Raw genomic sequence first — 18680 nt, 5'->3', positions numbered from 1 at the left:
TTATGGCAACTAACTTGCTTCATGTTGTCCCAAACACACAATGGGATAAGTGGAATACACTCAAAAAAAGCTATTAAAGTCCCTATACAAGACAGACTATTATGACCATTATTATAAATAAATTCAATATTTAGAAAACAACCTTTTTTTGTCTCTACAAAACAATGAACTTTTTTTTTTACCAGCTGTTTAAATTTGTATGCTAAATTCCAAAGAAAGTAGTTTTTATAATCATAGGCATTATTGCAATTAAAGCAATGTAAGTCAATAACATATTTATAATTAAGCAGATTACAAACATTCTAATAAAATATTATAGAATGAAAATAAAAATAAATTTACTAAAAATATAAGAAAATACATAAATGTGAAGGGATTGCAAAGAACTTTCTTTGAGATTCTGCTTCACTTTCCCCCGCTGCCGCTTTCACCCACACTACACCCATTTCCTGTCCACACTTTCCCTTCCTTTTCCTTTCCCTTTCTCCCTTTTATTCCTATTTCTCACTTTCAGACGTCAGCTTCAGTGTCGCCATTTGCATAATGCATGTGTGCTATAATGTAGTGTGTTTGCAGTGTTTGCAGCATCCTTTCAGGCGCAATTGTGCACCGTGGTCCTGTGAAAAAAAGAGCATCAAAATGCATATGGAAATTGGCCCGAAATGAAAAATATGTCCAACATCCTGAATAAATGCATTTAGATAGGGCAAATGTGGTTAAATGTTGAATAATGTTTATGCAAATGCTGTTTTCTAGTTGATTGGCCCAAGGCAAAGGAATTTTAGAGTCGAATAATGTAGGTTGAACGAAAATATGAAGGAAAACAAAAGGCATTTGTTTATAAGCATTAAAAGTCGAAACAAATAAAGTTGTATACTAAATAAAGGAAAGGGAGTTTAATACAACACAAATGTTGATAAAAAAAACAATTTTATTAACGCTTAAGGACTTTTATTAAATATATATATAAAAATGTTTCAAAGTCAAATAGTTATTTAAAAATATCTAAAACTCAAATTGGATCACTTTGGGTTTTTTTAAGGAGGTACATGAAAAATAAACATGAAAGTAAAGCTTTGCATTTGAAGCATACAAATTTAAAACCAATAAGAGCTAAGAAAAAACAAATGTTAATGACCAATTTAAAATAAAATTCCAATGCTGAGTACGATGTGTTCAAATTATAAACAAAGTTAAATTTTTGCCCCTGATGTTAAGGCCTTAATTTGCCGCCTTTAATGTCCACAAAGTAGAAATAAAAATGGCAATCAACTTTCCACTTAACTTGCCATTAATTTTTGATTGTTTTCTTAGGACTTTGCCGCCCCAAAGAACAAACAGAAACTGTTTTTCCAGGCCGACACACCACTGTATTTGTAGAGGGGAAAAGCGGAGGGAAAACCGGCGGGAAAAATCTGTCATCAGCAGGGAGCCCACCTCAAAACTGTTGTTTTCTTTTTATTTTCTCTTTGAGCTTAGAACAAACTTTAAGATGTGTATGTGCTTATGAAAAAACAAAAACAAAAATAGATGGAGGGAAATTTGGCAAAATCTAAATCTAATTTGCATCGTGGGGTGGATAATGGTAAGCCACAGCAGGCGCTGATTTGGAAAGAAACAGCCCACGCGCCACGCTTTTCCCAATTTTCCACCCCACCCCACCATATTTTTTTTCACATACGCACACGCAAGGGAATTTAAGAAGTCATTGCAAATTTTTCGGGAGCATTTCCTTCGAGCTCCTTCTTTTTCTTATCCTCCCACACAAATCCTGCGATTTTCCTGGTCGTGTAGTCCATCAATGTCAAACTTACCTGAAAGAGAAGAGCAAAAAAATGGGGTGAGATAAAAGAGAATTCGTGGTCTGAGGAATGGCAGGAATAATTCAGGTTAAACAAAGTTAAGTGTTTGTATGGGCCCCTCAGGTAAATGGCAATATCAAATGAGCCATCAGAAACATGGGAAACTCGGAGGAAATGCGCCATGCAGGTACACTTATAAGGAAACTAAAGTTAAACTTAAATTTAATTAAAGATTATTTTATCATGTTGTTTTAATATAAAAAATGCTTGTTAAAAAGTTTCAATTTGTTACACAACAACAATAAACAACATTTTCCCAATGAATTCCAAAAAATTATATAATATATATAATGTTTCTTACATTTGCATTAATAAAGTAAAGGTATAATAATAGGTAATAATATTACTTATAAAGGCCAATTGACTTTCCCGGGATTTTCCTAAAATTCAAGAGTATGCGACATTGTCACTTCATTGACCTTTTAAGCCGCCCATGCAATGTTGGTTCTTGAAATGTTTTGTTTCGAGCCATCTTACTAAGTGAGTGGCAAGTCAAATTAAATTAAAATTAATGTCAGCGTTTGTCTGGAGAAATGTAGTTGATTACATTTTCCAGAGGAGACAAAGATACATATTTAATTATGCCTATACAGAAAGTAGTTTTAGTCAAAGTTAACTGTGTTTAAGTGACTTTAACAAACATTAAAGCATTCTTAAGATATACAAATTTATATTTTTGGTAAATTAACCAAATTTTACAACCGATAGACATATTAAATTTCAAGTAAAACTTTTTCCTGGGTATAATTTATTATTAAGTCATTGCATGTAAGGAATTGCTTTGCATTTTTTATAAATAATTAATTTAAAGTAAAAAATTAAACTTATAACCATAAAATCTACTAAAAAATATTATTTTTCACAGTATTCAAGAAATTCACCCACTGTTAGACATATTAAATTTCAAGTAAAACGTTTCCTTGATTACGAATTAATATTAAATCATTGCAAATAAGAAAGTAATTTGCACCCTTTAAATATAACCATAAAATCAACTACAAATCTAAATTTTTAGAAGGTTTCAAGAAAATTGTTGCCTTTATTAGACATACTAAATTTCAAGTAAAACGTTTCCCTGGTTATAATTTATTGTTAAATCATTGCGCTTATCCATTTTCGCCCCTGATTAATGATGGCCAGGAGCGAGGACTCAAGACAGACACGCAATTAATTGCCGGACTATTAGCAGGACGAACAAAAGGATACTACAAAGCACTCAACAAGTGATTACACCACGCTATCCTTTCTTCGAGGTCCTTTTTGCCCGTTTTTGTTTTTCTGGGAAACATATTTAACCCCTCAACGGATAAGGGCTTTTCTTTTGTTCTTTTTTTCCCGGAGATATTAAAAATTCATGGTTTAAGTGTGTGAGTGTGGAAATGAAGAAGAGTTTTGCCAGCCAACCTCTGTTAAAAATGCAGGACAACAATTTCCGTTTCCTGTCGCCGGGACGATGTTTCAATCTCAACTGCTGTTGCTTTCTCTTGCGGAACATCCTGGCCCAAAAATGTAGTAAAGCGCCAAAAAAAAATTCAGAAAATAAAGGCCCAAATCAAAGTCCTGATGAGCTGGAAATCGTTTGGCGCTGACAGGACATCTCAATTGGCACTTCGTTTCTGTTTCTCTGTCTATATATATATATATCTCCTTCCCTTTGAATATCTCCCACTCTCGATATATCCTTTTTTCCCCTATATCTCGCCGTTTTCTCTGATTACACACAAACGCAAGATAAAGTCTAGTCTGGCGTTAAATTGAATCCGCGGCACAATTTTTTCTGTACTTTTCACCGCGTTCAACGTGGCGTATAATCGATTTTTATTCGGTTTATCTCCGCACACATATGTATATAATTTTTTATTATTTTTTCAGACTTGAAAATTTTCTCAGCTGTCGTTGGTTAAGGCTCGCGTTCAACTAAAACTAAAATCAATCGCAAACGCGGTCAAAATAAAACAAAACTGTCACAATGACTATTGCTAGTTGAATAGTACACGGAGAAAAATAAAAATAAAGTTATGGTATGTAAAACACATTAGTTTAATAATAAGTATTTTTTTTTAATAATTTTTTAGATTGTTTAGCCGATTCTTAATTATTTTGAAAAGAAGATTTAGATAATTTATAAATAAAATGGCTTTTATATTTATTTTTGGCTTTTATGGTAAATTAACAAATCTTTAAATTATTCTGAACAAATAATTTTTATTCCAGGTTAACTTCCCTAGCAAATTTTAGCTTTTTTAAGGGAGTAAACAAAACATAAGACCCAGAATTTTTTCCAAGTGATTTGGTCAGCCATTCAGTCAACGTGGGACAAAGCTTAAAAAGGTCGTTAAAAAGAATGGAACACCAAAACATAAAACCCACATGAATCAATAGTGGAAAAGGCAAGAAAAAAAAAATGGAATGAGATGAGTACAATTTAGAAATGGTGACGAGTACAAAAAAAATTGAAGACAGTGGCTAATTTTGAAAGAAAAACAAGTAAGCTTTTAATTACACGAACAAATTGTAGCTCAATAATTATTAGAGGTAAAATAACTTTGGAATTTCGAATATTTGTTATTATAATAAACTTTTTTTATATGAAATTATGATTTATCTTATAGCTATATATTTATTAATATAAGGATTAAATATTTTAATTGGTAATTAAAATACAGACCAAACCTCGTGAAATACAATGATTTATTTTCAATTTAGTTATAAATCAGTTTTAGCAATTTTAAGATTTCTATTCGTATTATGTTTCCCAAAGAAATATCGGCTCAAAATTAATAACACATTTTTACCAAGTTAATCAAATTCAACTTTTCGAGACAGCACAAACAACCTACATCACAAAGTTAAAAAACCTTTTTCTTCTGTTGGCAGAACTTTAAATTTGCGCAAAACTTTGCCATGTTCAAGTTGTCATTTGGCCAGATCCATGTCCGAACGGCATGACCTGAAAGTTTGCATAAAGAATTCCCTTTTTGCCTGTGAAACTGACCACCCGCAACAACAAACTGGGCTGTAATTACATGAGCAACTTGCCGCACGGACAACAGGGCGTATAAGTAACCGGGACAACATGGCGTATAAGTAACCGCTTTTATTGTCATTTGCCGCGCTACTCAATAAGGGGGCGTGGAAAATGAGGGCGGGGCCGTGGTTGGTTTTGCAGAGCTTTGAATGCAATTATGTGCAGCACATGACCAGAATTCTGTCACTGGAGAGATGACGGGGAAACAGGGGGAGAATGGGCAAACATAGGGAAAATATAGGTGGAAAATGTAGGTGGACAACCACCGGAAGGACGCAGGAAGGAAGTCGGAAGGATGCGGCGGACAGGGGTTGATGTCTGGTAAGTGGGGCAAGCAAATAAAATATAAATAAATAACAGCGAGCGAGTCAAACAAGAAAACAGTAAACAGCGACACTGAAAAATATAAATAAAAATACCAGATCTGTTCCAGAACAGTTTATTAATAAAAGGGAGAAAAAAAATAATGAGTTTTTAATATAACTTACAAGTATATTTATACTATATTTACATTTATTTATATATAGAATAATTGAGTTAAAATGATTTCAAGTAAAAATGAAAACTTATTTCCTGTGCAGGCAAAAAATCAACAACGAAATTGGAACTTTGATTGTTTTCAAATAAGCGAGGAGGATTAAATTTTTAAGCCAGGCAATTCGCCAGGAAGGTGGTCACAGTTTTTCCCACCAACCAGCACACCTCCCCCAACTTTTCCAGCTTTTCCAAGATTTCCTTTTTGACCAGACCCAAATTGAGGCTTAAGTTGGTCATTTGCGGTTGGCGTTGGCGTTGTCTCCGTCGTTGCTGTTTTAGCTACCTTTTGACTTGTTTTCTTTTTTTGTGTGTGTGTGTGTGTTTTCTTTTAGGTTTTCCCCCGGCCTTTTGTTTAGTCTGATGTGACTGTTGGGAAAACTCAAGTGGTTTTTATGGTGGGAGGGGGAGGGGGATGGAAAGGTTCAAGGACTCACATTTGATTTGTATGTCTGCGTCTCGTTCTGCAAATAAAGATAATCTTTCCCAGAGCTGCGCATTTTTATGGTAATTTTCATGGGCTTCGTTTTTCGCCAAAAAGTGAAACCAAAAAAAAAAATAAAAAGAAAATAGTCAGGGGAGAAGAAACCTTAATTCAATGCCGAATTGTTCGAGCAAGTGCCAACCAAGTGTAAAGCAGCCGCATTCAAACTCAAATTGAGTTGTTTCTTGGCCTAGAAGCCAAAAAAAAAAAACAACAACTAACAAAAAACAGGCGCAAACAGGGAACATTTGCAACTCAATTTTTGAGAGGAAAAGTTTGGCGGCGAAATTGATTTTGTGAGGATTTCTGTAAGTGAAATTAAATTGGGGGCAAATTTAAACTCCATCTGTAAGTGTACATAACACAGTTTGTGAGCAAGTTAAATGTTATATGATTGCACGGAATTTGATTTCGGTAACTTTTATTGAGCTTGTAAAGTTGGTCATTAAATTGGTTTGTCATCGTATTGCCAAAAATGGCTTTTCGTTTTCCATATATTAAAAAAACGACAATGCGTTATATTAAAAAAGTTTGATGATGAAAATTGAAAACTTATTTTAATTACTTTTACAAAACTAAATTACTCATTTGTTTTTATTTAAAATTAGTAATTTCTATTTGAGATATATTATGATATTAATTGTAACAGTAACATGAATTTAACAGTAAAAACTTTATTAATCATAATTAAAATAAAGACCATTATATTGAATGGTTTTTATCCACCATTAATTTGTATAGCTCTCTACCCATTAATTATCCTAATTTCTCCTAACTATCAATCTTTTTATCTATTTTGTTATTTATTTCCACACTATTATATATAGCTAATGACGTCAATAGGCCTAGAAGCAAAGCCCATGCAGCAGCGAAATATTTCATTCAATTTTTCTTTTCGCTCTTGGTTTTGGCACAAGTTGCAAATTAAATTTAGATTTCATGCACGTAACTTTGGGGAGCCATTGAGGCAGCAAACGCTACAAGAACCTTAATTACTTGGCCAACTTGCTGCGGATGCTGTTCCCCAGCCACGCCCCCTTCTTAGCGCCCCAGCCCCCGGCCGCATTTATCGGTGGGAGAAATGCCAAGAAGCATTTGGCGGAGAAAGGGGAGTGAGTGTTGAGGTTGCAGGCGAAAGGGAGCGAAATCAATACGCGAAACATTAACTCGAGCACTAAAGACACGCCACGGAGTCATTAAGTTTCCACCATGAGAAACACTGAGGATAAATTAGTGTCCCTTACAATCATGAACCCGAAGTTTCCTAAATTTAAAATTTTTATATATTACAAAATGTTTTACAACAGAGATTTATACAAAACTGTCTTAATAAACACAATTTTTAAGTTTGTTGTATTTTTTATTGTCTTTTAAGAATGTAACAGTATATTCAAATTTTATTAATATAGAATATATTAATATACGAAGGTTTTATAGAAAACTATTTAAATGTGCACAATTTTTCTAATAATCCAAACCAACAGCATTATATAAAAAAATGTATATTTTTTTTTCAGTGCATGAATTCACACATACTAAAGGAGAGAGGATTCCTATGTTGGTGTGATTAAAGCGGAGGAAGCTGTCGCCACCATCATCGAACAGTTTGTCATAAACGGCGCCATATTGACAGCAAAAAAATTGAAAAAGGGCAACGCAAAACTGCAAAAATTGTTGACAGGGATAAAGGGAGAAAAGTGAAAAAGAGAACATGAAATAACTACAGAAAATGGTAATGAAATATTATCAATATTTGTCAATATTTACTCAACCAGAAAGTTCGGAGGAAAAATTAAAAACTATAAAGGAGAAAAAGCGGATTACAGATGATAAAAATATTTTTGTGAATAAATTTCTGTTAAATGCAGAGATATTTCCTTTTTATCAACGAATATGTACATATGTATAGTATGTTGAAAGTAAATGAACAACTTTATTTTTCTGAGTTTCATATTTAAAAGTCAATACTTTTGTATTAAACATATAAAAAATAAATGAATAATTGATTATAAAATGCCATATAAAATTCCTTACCCATATATCGTGCCAAAGAAATTTATGCTTGCCAAATTCCAAACAAAAATGCCGCCTGAATCATTAATCAACCAATCGTTCCAGCTAGTAAATCACCGAAAAATTCAGCCCACAATAAATTTCAAATCAATAACTTTTTAAACAATCAACTTAATTCGAAAATAAAACATGTCAAAGATGTTAAAGAAACTCATAAATTGTATACGTGGGCAACATTAGGTTTCCAGTTGAGATATCCATTTTTTGAAAAAAAAACCTTTTTTGGGGAATCATTTCGCACAGCATTTTACGACAAAGAAAAGTTTGTCTACCCCCCTCCATCCCATCTCAACATCAGTCTGCTAATTTTATTTCGTACGAACACCCACAATACTTTTACACTGAAACAAAAAACACATCATGGGAATTTACGAAATATAAGGTTCGATTTTTGTTTTGCATGGTTTTGATCTCTTATTGTAATAGTTTTACTATTTTTGATAATTCTTTAGTTATTTTTTCTAAGTCGAATTCGAGCGACTATTTCCAACATTTTTTTTTGCAAGTTTTTTTTATCGATGATTACACTGTGTTGTTACAAGATATACTTTTTAAGTTGATGTTTTCTTCTAATCCGCTACTCGAAATAATTTACCCAATACATTTCAAATTTTTAATATTTTTTTCTGTGCAGACTCTGATGAGAAAGATTTCGCAGCTGTCGCCGTTGAGACAAGCTCATCAAATGTTTCCAAATCGATTCCATCATTTAAAGCATATTAGACCAGTCGACACACACTGTGTGTGTGCGTGGGGGAAAGAGAGAGTGATAAGAATAGAAGGAGAGGGCAGGAGGAAATCCTTGGCAGGATGTACGACACATTCTGCGCTTTGAACTTCAGTCAGGAAAAGCCTGAAAAAACGGCTCTGGCGAAGTGTCGTAATTTAATTAAGTCTCGCACCAAAAGACAAGCAGAACAAGAGTGCAAATAAAAAGTAAGGGAAAAGGCGAAGAAAAAGTATAATAATTACCAGGAAAATTGCATACAAAAAAAGGGGAGGATAAAGAGCAGAGAAAAGGACATTGATTACTGCGGAGAAAACCAACATTTCCGCGAAATTTTGTGCAATTTTAATGAAACTCACTCGTTATAGCAAATTGGCGTCATAAATACGAAAATTAAGTGCGATATTTTCAGAGCTTGTTAAGGTTGTGCGGATTGGGAAATGATGGCTAATTATATCGAATTAGGATTAAAAGGTAATTGAGTAATTTACGTGGAATAAAAATGTGAAGCATGAAAACGCTAATAAATGAGCTTTTATTTGAATTACTAATAATGTTTATGAAAGGTAAATGACAGTATATAAACCAAAAGTTTTGTATGCTTTTAATAATTTATAAAGTTGATATTATGGAATATTTAAATCAATTTTAAATCTATTTTTTTGAACATTAATTTAATGATTTAATATTTAATTTAAGTTATAAATTAAACATTTTTAATTCAATAGTCGGATATTTAATTTTACTATTCTTTTTTTCCATCAGTTTTATTAGTCCCTTTTTAAATAAAAAAAAAACAAAAAACTCACACACAACAAGCAATCGAATTTTCTTTCATTTAAAAATGATAATTTCATAAAAATTGACATAAAAGATGAGTTGCAACAATATTTAATTAAAAAGTTAATTGCGAACACAAAAAGGAGCCCGCATAAATGTAGGCCAATTAATAAATCATTGCAAAGTAATCAATCAAAAGGCGGTGCAGCCCGAAAGGACCGCACACAACAATCGACCAGTTAGCATTACAGGACAATAACACAATCCCCGGAAGATACCCAAGCACACCGCAATTTCCGTGAGACCGCCCATCAATTTCCACACACATCCAGCCCATTTTCATCTCATTTTCATTTGCCGATGCCGTCAACTGTTGCACTCTGCACATGCGAATGACACACAATGACAGGGGCTAATTAAGCTATCAAAATGTCCGTCAGTCCACCTGGGGACACACTCTTTTACGGTGGAAACTCGTTACTGAAAACTATAGAGAGCAATTTGCTATTGTAATAAACCAAGCCAGACATTTAAAATTCACCTTAAGAAGTATTTGGTATTTAAGCAGGCGCTTAAAAAAAAGGTTACTATTTATTTGTTGAAACATTAAAATTAAAATATTAAAATCTAAAAATAGAAAAATTCATGTGAAAAGTAATGTCGTTCAAATTCACTCAAATGATTGGCATACAAAATAATAACTCAATGCATTCAGCACCTAAAAAACCCAGTTTATTTTTGCAGTCTTGACGCAGAGATTGTAAAAAGATGATCCATTTTTTTTTTTTTTTAACCGAAGAAGAGTTTATTTCAAAAAGGTCTGTGTTTTCGGATAAAATTCAGAATGGGTTTTCGTTAGCCACTCACCTCTGTACAGTGGAAACTCGCCGTCGCTGTGGCTGTGGCACAACATAATGGGACTGCGACAACGAGAGGCGGCGACCATAATGCCAGTTTTGTGGATGCTCAGTTGATTATTGCTGCTAGCCGATGATGTTGCTGGTGTGGCTGTTGCAGTTGCTGCCGCAGTTGCAGCTGCAGTTGCTGCTGCTGCAGATGTTCCAAGGGAGTAAGATCGCGAAACATGACTCAAGGTGCGACGTCTTATGGTGGCCGCATTTGCATTTGCGTTTGCAGATGTTGCAGCTGTTGCTGTTGCATTTCGATAGTGATGTTGCGGCGTGGAATACTGATTCCGATTCGACTGCATCTGCAATTGCAGTTGCTGGTAGCCACCTAGCGATAGGTGGTGTTGCAGCGGTGGGTGGTGCGAGTGGTGCAAGTGTTGCTGCTGATGTTGCAGCGACTGATGTTGCAGCTGTGCACTTTGATGTTGCTGCTGCTGCTGCTGTGCGGGCTGATGTTGCTGCTGCTGCGGGGTCTGGAAGGGCGGATGCGAGTGCTGGTGCTGCAGCAACTGCCGCTGCTGCTGCTGTTGCTGCTGCACCGCGGCCATCTGAAATTGCTGCTGCAACTGCTGCAACAGATCGTGCTGCAGTTGCTCATTGGTCCTGCCATTGCTGTCCTTTTCCGGATGAGGGTTCGGCGGATTCGGGTTCTGCTTCTCCCAGGGTCCGTTGCTATCGCTGCTGTAATCCAGCTTGAGGCTGATTTTCTTTAGTTTATGATAGTACAAAATTAAACTAGACCATCGCGATTAGGTCGCTGTTTATTTTACTGTTTTTGTTATTATTTTATTAAGAGTTAATAGTCTAGCGCGTCAAGATAAAAACTCTAAAAACTTGCTTTACTATTCCAGTTTTAAAACAGACAGATAGAAAACATTTTTACTAAAAGATCTCTGCAATCCAAGTCAACATTTTCAAAAAACAAAAAAAAAAGTAAAGATTTTTTTTTGCACTTCAACTTGAATTTTAAAAATTTAGGACATTTTCTGAGAAGCTTAGCATAGTGAATTTAGTTTCAAATTTTAATATGATAATGGAAAAAATGTAAAAAAGAATGCAAATGATTTTTTTTTGTGTTCAAGAAAGTAATGTACTTTCAAAAATTAATCCAGGCTGATAACATTAATGTTAAAAAATTAACAGTCGATGTCCAAGTAAAGCTATTTCTTTTTCCTGATTTTTTTTCTAAATTATTTTTGGAATGTGCTTGTTAATCCATTTAAAATTTGTTTCAAAAAGTTACAGCTGTTTTTCATCGGTAATATAACCACTTGAATTGTTTTCATCGGTAATATAACCACTTGAATTGTTTTAAAAACAGTCCATCTGATTTCACATTGGTTTGTGTATGTCAAAGATAATACAATCGCTAACTAGACCAATGACTGCGATGTCAAGGTCGCTTGGCAGCTCCTTAAACCAACTTGAAAATTTTTATTAAAATCTCCAGCGCTGCTTCCCAAAAAACAGCTGTGTTGTTTGGGCATTGAATCCTGGACCAGCCAGGAATTATTTATTTATATTTATAAAAACACAGGGCACACGCGGTCGCGGAGGACGCGTATTCGCGATGCATATGTATGTCACTCCAAAAAAGGACCTAGTTCGAACAGGTTCTCGGGTTCTAACGGTATCTGGGCGAGAGCGAGGACTCGCGACACTCTCTCCCGGGTGAAAAGTCCCGCTTTTCCGCTTTTCCGACCAGAGACGCTGGGCAAAGTACGACGACTGATTGCGCCGAGCTTTGTTATCCTGCGGAAAAGCTGGAAAAGCGGTCGTCCAAGAAGCGAAAGGACAAAAGCGCAATCGGCCGAGAGCGTTCACCAAAAACGAGAGAAAGTTGCAGAGAAATTCTGGATTCTGCGAGTGCCGAAAAAAGCACAGATAATAAACAAATGGGTACGTCTAAAAACACTCATACCAAGTTCTGTATTTACTCTTTTAAGCACTTTAATTAAAAAAAAAACAAATATTTCTAAAAATCCTCTTTAGTACTACTACTAGCTCTTAAAGTTTCATTTTTTAGAAACGGACAAACATTAAAACATATTTTACATTCTAAAATCTGAAATTGTCTCTATCGCGTATTTGTTTGCTATTTCAAAAAGATTTATTTATTTATTTTATTTCAAGGTATTGTTTTACGGAATCAAAATAAACCTTTTAAAGTTGGAAAAGTATGCTAGCTATATTTATTAACATAACTTGTATGTTTCAGAGTAATATATATTCGAGATATATGTCATTTGTTCAAATTTCAAATCTCCAATTTTAAAAAGTTTAAAAATTTTGGAAAATGATTTCATTTTTAAGTTTAGACGCTAGCTAATACAAACATTTTTCTCAATGCAGGTGAGAGTAAAAGAGAGAAGGACAGTTTAGAAAATTGGCCTTTGCTTTCGCTTGCATCACAAAAGAGAAAAAAAAGGAGAAAGGGAGAAGGGAGAAAGGGGAGCACCGTATGTTTTGCCAACTCTTTTGATTCCTCTTTGCTGTTTACCGTTTCTAGCCCACCCACAAGAGAGGAGAAAGAGTAGGAGAAAAGGATAAGCAACAACAGCCACTAAAACGAGAAGAAGAATGAAAAGTTTGGCACAGTTTAGCATCCCAGATGAGCGCACAGTGTGACCAAAGTCGTAAGTACATCAGCTAAGTTCAAGGTTGAAAACATAAAAATATAAATACCAAAACTAGTAAACAATAAACTAAAATACCCTAAGATCGATTTGTTATTCAAATTTCAAATTTGATTTTTTCTTTATATGCCTACATACAAACTAGTATTTCATAACGAATAGTATTTTTGAGGAACTTTAACAATAAACAATCGATAAACATTTTTTATAGCAAAATAGCAAAATGTAAAAAGGTACAATTTTCTTAATTGACTCATTGTTAAGAAATTTCCACCCTCATGAAAAACCAGGTCACTTGTAGTATGTTCTAGAAATTGAAGCTGTTTTATTCGCGATAAGATAAGTAGCAAATCAAGCAATTCAACACATTGCCAACAAATTATGAAAAGCAATTTAAACTTTATTGCAGGGAGAGAAGTCTAATAAAAATCCGGACACAACCGGGCTTTTAAAGAAATTTTATCATCATAATGATTCAAATGGCAGTGCAATCAGCTTTCAATTGACCAATAACAATGCATTTATATTAGGAAAAAGTACTACTTAATCGTTGTATAAATAGTTTTCCCAAAAGTTAACAATAATACCGAAAGTTTGGATTGTTTTAAAATTCCCAATTAAATTAAATACCAAATCTATCTTAGTATATGTTTATTTTAACCCACTGTGGCCCACATTTGTGGGTTCATTCACCCAACCATTCGGCCAGATTGTGGGCGGCTAAAAAAGGAGGGGCGAGTCTGGGCAAAACAGCTGCTCCTGGGAAATGCAGAACCACTCTTCAAGAGCAGCTCGAAAGAAAGCTCCTCTAATTTTTCAGGAGCTTTTCAGGAGACACGATTCGAATTTAAAAATAAATGCGAGAGCGCCAGCCCAACAGAATATGTTTTGCTTTGTTTGCTTTTGCAATAATTTATTTATGAATTTGTCACTGTTTTTCGTTATTTTGATAAAGTTGTAGCCAGATAATTTCGACAGGACCCATGGGAACCCGAAAACATAAGGTTTTCAAGGGAGGAAATCTCTCCTCTATGCCTGTATTCATTTTATTTTATTTTTAGTGATAAGGCTCAGCTCGAGAAAGTCGATATCGTAATATAAACACGAAATAGGAGCCCAGCACCGAGCAGCAAGCATCCCGCAGTTGAGGGAGAAAAACCAAATTGTGGATGCCATCCGCCAGGAAAATCAAAACGGCGAAGAGGTGTAGGGGTATGCACTGCGAGAAAATATTTAACTTTAATTAATTTTAGGGCGACACATTTGGACATTTACTGTTTTCCTTACACCATTAAAATTAAACTTAGTTTTTAGGAAATGTTACATGTTTGGACAAACTTAAATAATTTGCAATTTTTAGAAATATATGCAAATATGTCGTATTAACTATTTCTAATCTATTTCTATTCCTAGTCACAAAAACTTTAATTTAAAAAAATATTTTAAAAAGGCCTTGGTGTAGATGAAATTTCTCACTACCTACTGGCATATATTTATATTTTTTATGTGTAATTATTTATTTACAATACTTTATGATTTATTCATGGTTTTCTCCCAGTGTATGAAGATGTGGCATATACAGGGGTTATAGGGGTGCCGTTTTGCTCGCGTGGGTTTTGTTGATTTTGCGTGCGCATAAAAAATCGAAGTGGGCACCGGGACGTTGGGATGTTGGAGATTCGGAGCCGACGAGGTGGGGAATTGGGGATTGGGTTCTGGTTTGGGTTTGGGTTTTTTTGGGAGGGCGCCATGGGGATTGTGTGGATGCGACAATCTCGGCGCGTGTTTTTGGCTGCTGGAGCCGCTTGTTTCGCATTCTGCACTTCTGTGGTTGAGGGCCGACTCGTTTAGGGGCGTGTACCCCTCTTTTCGTCGAAAAGGGGGCATAAAGGGGGTAAATGGTCACAAGGACTCACCTGTATTATCACGATCATAGAAGTAACTGCTGGCACTGCTTTTAATGCTAATGGAATCCAGAGGCGTGGCTGGCGGCTCAAAAATATCATAGGAGTTGCAGGATTCAGCCGATGGAGTCGGTGGTGCCGCAGTTATCCTAGATGCCACTGCAACCCATTAAATTACGGAATGCACAGTATAAAAAGAAAATCAGAAATATGATAAATATTTTGTGAAAAATAAAAACAACTTAAGGGAACTTACAAATAGTGATGTAGTTAAATTAACTAAAAACCTTTTTAAAATTAAGTTTTCAATTTGTATAATTATAATATTTTGAAATATTGCTTGGTGCTAGTTTACCTTTTCAACTTAAAACCCATTCTAAGCACCAAATAAAAAACGAACAATTCCAATTATCAATATAAGATAATTTATTATAACCAGATATATTAAAAGTTATGTACATTTCATAAAAAAAAACAAGTTTTTGTGCTGAATATTGTCAAATGGGAGATTTTTTGAATTATATAAATCAGTTTAGGTTAATCCCTAAATTATATTCATATGGATTTCCTTGTGTAGAACTAAACTTCATAAGACATAGTTTGAAAATGTCAATTATTAAAGGCAAAATTAATGTCATTTATCTTATTTACGTTCCATCCAAATTTTTTAACAAAACTTTTACCCGCCATAAATGAAAGACTTAAACATTTTTAATTTCTTATTATACTAAAGGTTTAGTAACCGAATGCGAGACTTGACATTTAGTAGGATTTAGCCAAAAAACAAAGAGCTAACAAATTTCATGGAAATGAAATCGATTTTTGAGGCTTAGCCCTTGACCCTTAACCCCTGCCGCCCTGTAGCCTCTTCCTTTCGACTTCTTTGCTGTAGAACTGTAGCTGCCTATTGACTTTGGCCACCACATTCAGTTGGCTTTTGTTGAGATGTCTAAAGATCTCATGGTATAGTTCATCGGGCAGACCCAATAACGATGGCTGCAGCTTGTGTTCCATCTGCATGAGTTGCTGCGATCGCATGGGCTGGAAAACATTCTGTTTGAGCTCAAAGGAGAGTTCATCCAGTTTTCGAAAGCGATGGTAAACGGGTTTGTTCTTCGCCTGAATACTCAGGACATAGCGACCGATAGAGAGGCTGATGCTATAGCCTGGTTGCTTGGAAGGTGGCACTGGCGATAAGGTGACCATTAGCTGATCCCCCAGAGTGATGGCCATTAGTCGTGTTTGAAGGGCAGCCACCAGAGAAGTCTCCCCCGGAGCATGTTTGTCCAATAGGGTTCGCAATCGCATGGAGTAAGCGGTGTCATTAAATAACACTTCATATTTGGCTGGCTGCTCGCTTAGGAGTCGCACATTTAAGGCATGGAAACTGCTAAAAGATGGCACCGGTTGCAAGAGATGTCGTTTCTGGGCATAAATCTCCTCCTCCACAAATCCGCACTCCAAGGCCAGCAAGTAAATCAGCAAAGTAAGCCATTCGGCAGCTGGCATTTTCCGATTTTCCTCATACTGCTTCATTAGTTTCTCCAAGTGTTCGGGCACCGATTCCAGATTTGCATGCTCGAGGATCAAAGGATTCGCCTCAAAGCTGCTTTTCTTTGCCTCTGTCAATCGCTGTCGCTGCTTTTTCGGCACTGTAATTAAGTTTTTTGTTTTAATTTATTTTTAGAAAATACCAAAAAAGTTATTAGTCAAATTGTGTGTGCTTTTGGTTAAGGTGAAAATTCAAAAGATTCAATAAAAGGCAGCAACTAACCTGCTGTGTGCGTTTTGGGATGCAACAACTCAAACTGGTGGTTATATACAATACATTTTGTACACTACGAATATCAAACACATAATTCAACTCAAAACTCGCGCTTACTTTTAATGTAAACTTAATTTAGGTAAATAAACACTTGCAACTAATACAGAACTCGAAAAAGGGCGCTAGAAAAGGTACATAAATTAAATTAAAATCAAGATTAATCTAAATTACAAATACATGGTTACTAACTAAGTGTAATCTTTACTCTAACACGTTCTTGCTAAGTCTTATGTATGCCAAACAATATTACAATAGGTTGAACAAGTACAAAAGCACCTCAATATTTAGAAGTGAACGAAGGCTTAAATGATGATTCATCAAGTTATAAAATTAAAAAGGGACTGCAAAATTAGTATAAAAAAGAATCAAAATGTATAGTGAGTCATTGGATTTGAATATGGTTCTCAATATACATTTAAACAATGGATTACGCTACAAATTCACAATAGGAACAGGTCTTCATAAATGTTTTAGCAAAACTGAACTGTCTTATTTGCATATTGCTTAAACATTATTTGTTGAATATTTTTCTATGGTTCTTTTTATGATTTATGGGAAAGTGGATAGCTTTTGGCAATTTTTGGTTAGTATATATATATATATTTACTTTCTGTAGAGGTAGTAAATTCTTTTAAACGTAATAAAAAAAAAATTGTTTTTGCAGGAGTCAATCTTACACTTTAAACAATTATTTTACTATAAAATATTAGATAAGATATGGAAGAACATGGTTTGTTATACTTTAAAACCAAATTTTGGAGTGTGAACGAGTATTATTTGCATGTTATTTAAATAGACTACTTAACCTTTTGTTTGTTTACCTTTTGTTCGGTTTTAGATGATTTATAGGGCAGTGTCCAACTTGTGATAAGTGCCAAGTCATTAATAAATAGTGTAGATTACGAGTAAATAAAGGGGAAATTGGGACAAGCAAGCCATTTATCAATACATTCTTTTGGTGGGCTTAACTTAAGTCATTCAGTTTTTATATTTTTATATATACTGTATATATTTCAGAAGAACTTACCCAAATCGGGGGTTTTTTTATCCTTCGTGGCAACAACCTGTTGCTCATTCTGTTGTTGTTGTTGTTCGCTCGATGTTGAGGGACCGGCTATATCCTCAATTTCCGATTTCGCCTCTGACATTTTCTATTATTTAAGTACGAATTTTGTCCTGAATCGTTTCGAATTAAAGTATTATTTTGACTGTCATGGTTTTTTTATCGGGCAGCTTGCAATGACAATTGAAACATGGAGCATACTGCGTTTGTGCACCCGTATTTATAGTAGCTCATAGGGGAAATTCCACTTTCAATTTTCCTTTAAGCGAAACTGCAGCAGATGTGGCACTTTGAGTTTGTTTATCTTATTTACTATTTAATTTGCGAATTCCCAAAAAAGATCACCGCATCTATCGCGCAACAAAAACAATGAAACGCCGCGTCGCAATTATTTTCTACGAATTCCGCTAAGTCACACTTTGACACTTCCAGATGCAATAGCTATATCCATCTATCACAATTTAAATATAGTTTTCCTTTTTGTAATCGCAAAAATCACAGAAATTAAGTAAATTTACAATAAGAAAATTTTTTTCGCGAAAAATCAGCTGGCAAGCAGCCGCTGAGCAACACTACTGATATCGCTTTACAACACTTGTTGATGGCAGAACTATCGATAGAAATGGTTCAACTTTTTTTTAACTAGCTTTTTAAAGCTAAATGATGGCTTTTTTATTATGGCTTAAACAATACATTTTAAAATTTTAAAAACTATAAGTGTCTTAAGAATTTATTGACTTATTGATTTATATAAATTTTACAATATAACAAAATTTATATTTATAAGATTTAGAATACTAATCAGCTAGAAAAAGCTGACTTATGAGACAAGCTACATTTGGCTATTTTTCGCTGT

The 18680-nt window shown here is 34.6% G+C and overlaps 1 protein-coding gene across 2 annotated transcripts; it reads right to left on the bottom strand.

Moving 5' to 3' along the window:
- Positions 1-1737: 1737 nt before the first annotated feature.
- Positions 1738-18386, bottom strand: LOC121466743 (protein nutcracker). 2 transcript variants are annotated; one of them, XM_041707876.1, is made up of 3 exons: positions 17789-18386; positions 14949-15095; positions 1738-1814 (listed from the first exon to the last, which is right to left on the bottom strand). In XM_041707876.1, the coding sequence occupies exons 1-3, from the start codon at positions 17907-17909 to the stop codon at positions 1753-1755; spliced, it is 330 nt and encodes a 109-aa protein (XP_041563810.1). In that variant the 5' UTR covers positions 17910-18386; the 3' UTR covers positions 1738-1752. The 2 variants fall into 2 exon arrangements, with proteins under 2 accessions (XP_041563810.1, XP_017126883.1); XM_017271394.2 differs by lacking the exons at positions 1738-1814; positions 14949-15095 and adding an exon at positions 15643-16588.
- Between the last annotated feature and the right edge of the window lie 294 nt (positions 18387-18680).

This window comes from Drosophila elegans, unplaced genomic scaffold, assembly GCF_018152505.1.
Source record: "Drosophila elegans isolate 14027-0461.03 unplaced genomic scaffold, ASM1815250v1 contig_208, whole genome shotgun sequence".
Lineage (NCBI taxonomy): Eukaryota > Metazoa > Arthropoda > Insecta > Diptera > Drosophilidae > Drosophila > Drosophila elegans.
This window is presented reverse-complemented; position numbering and strand designations above follow the sequence as displayed.

Excerpts from the sequence above, each read along its gene's own strand:
- LOC121466743 (XM_017271394.2), bottom strand. The coding sequence starts at position 17,909 with ATGTCAGAGGCGAAATCGGAAATTGAGGATATAGCCGGTCCCTCAACA. Across the intron at positions 16,589-17,788 it reads TAAAAAAACCCCCGATTTGG|TGCCGAAAAAGCAGCGACAG; the intron begins GTAAGTTCTTCT and ends ACTTAATTACAG.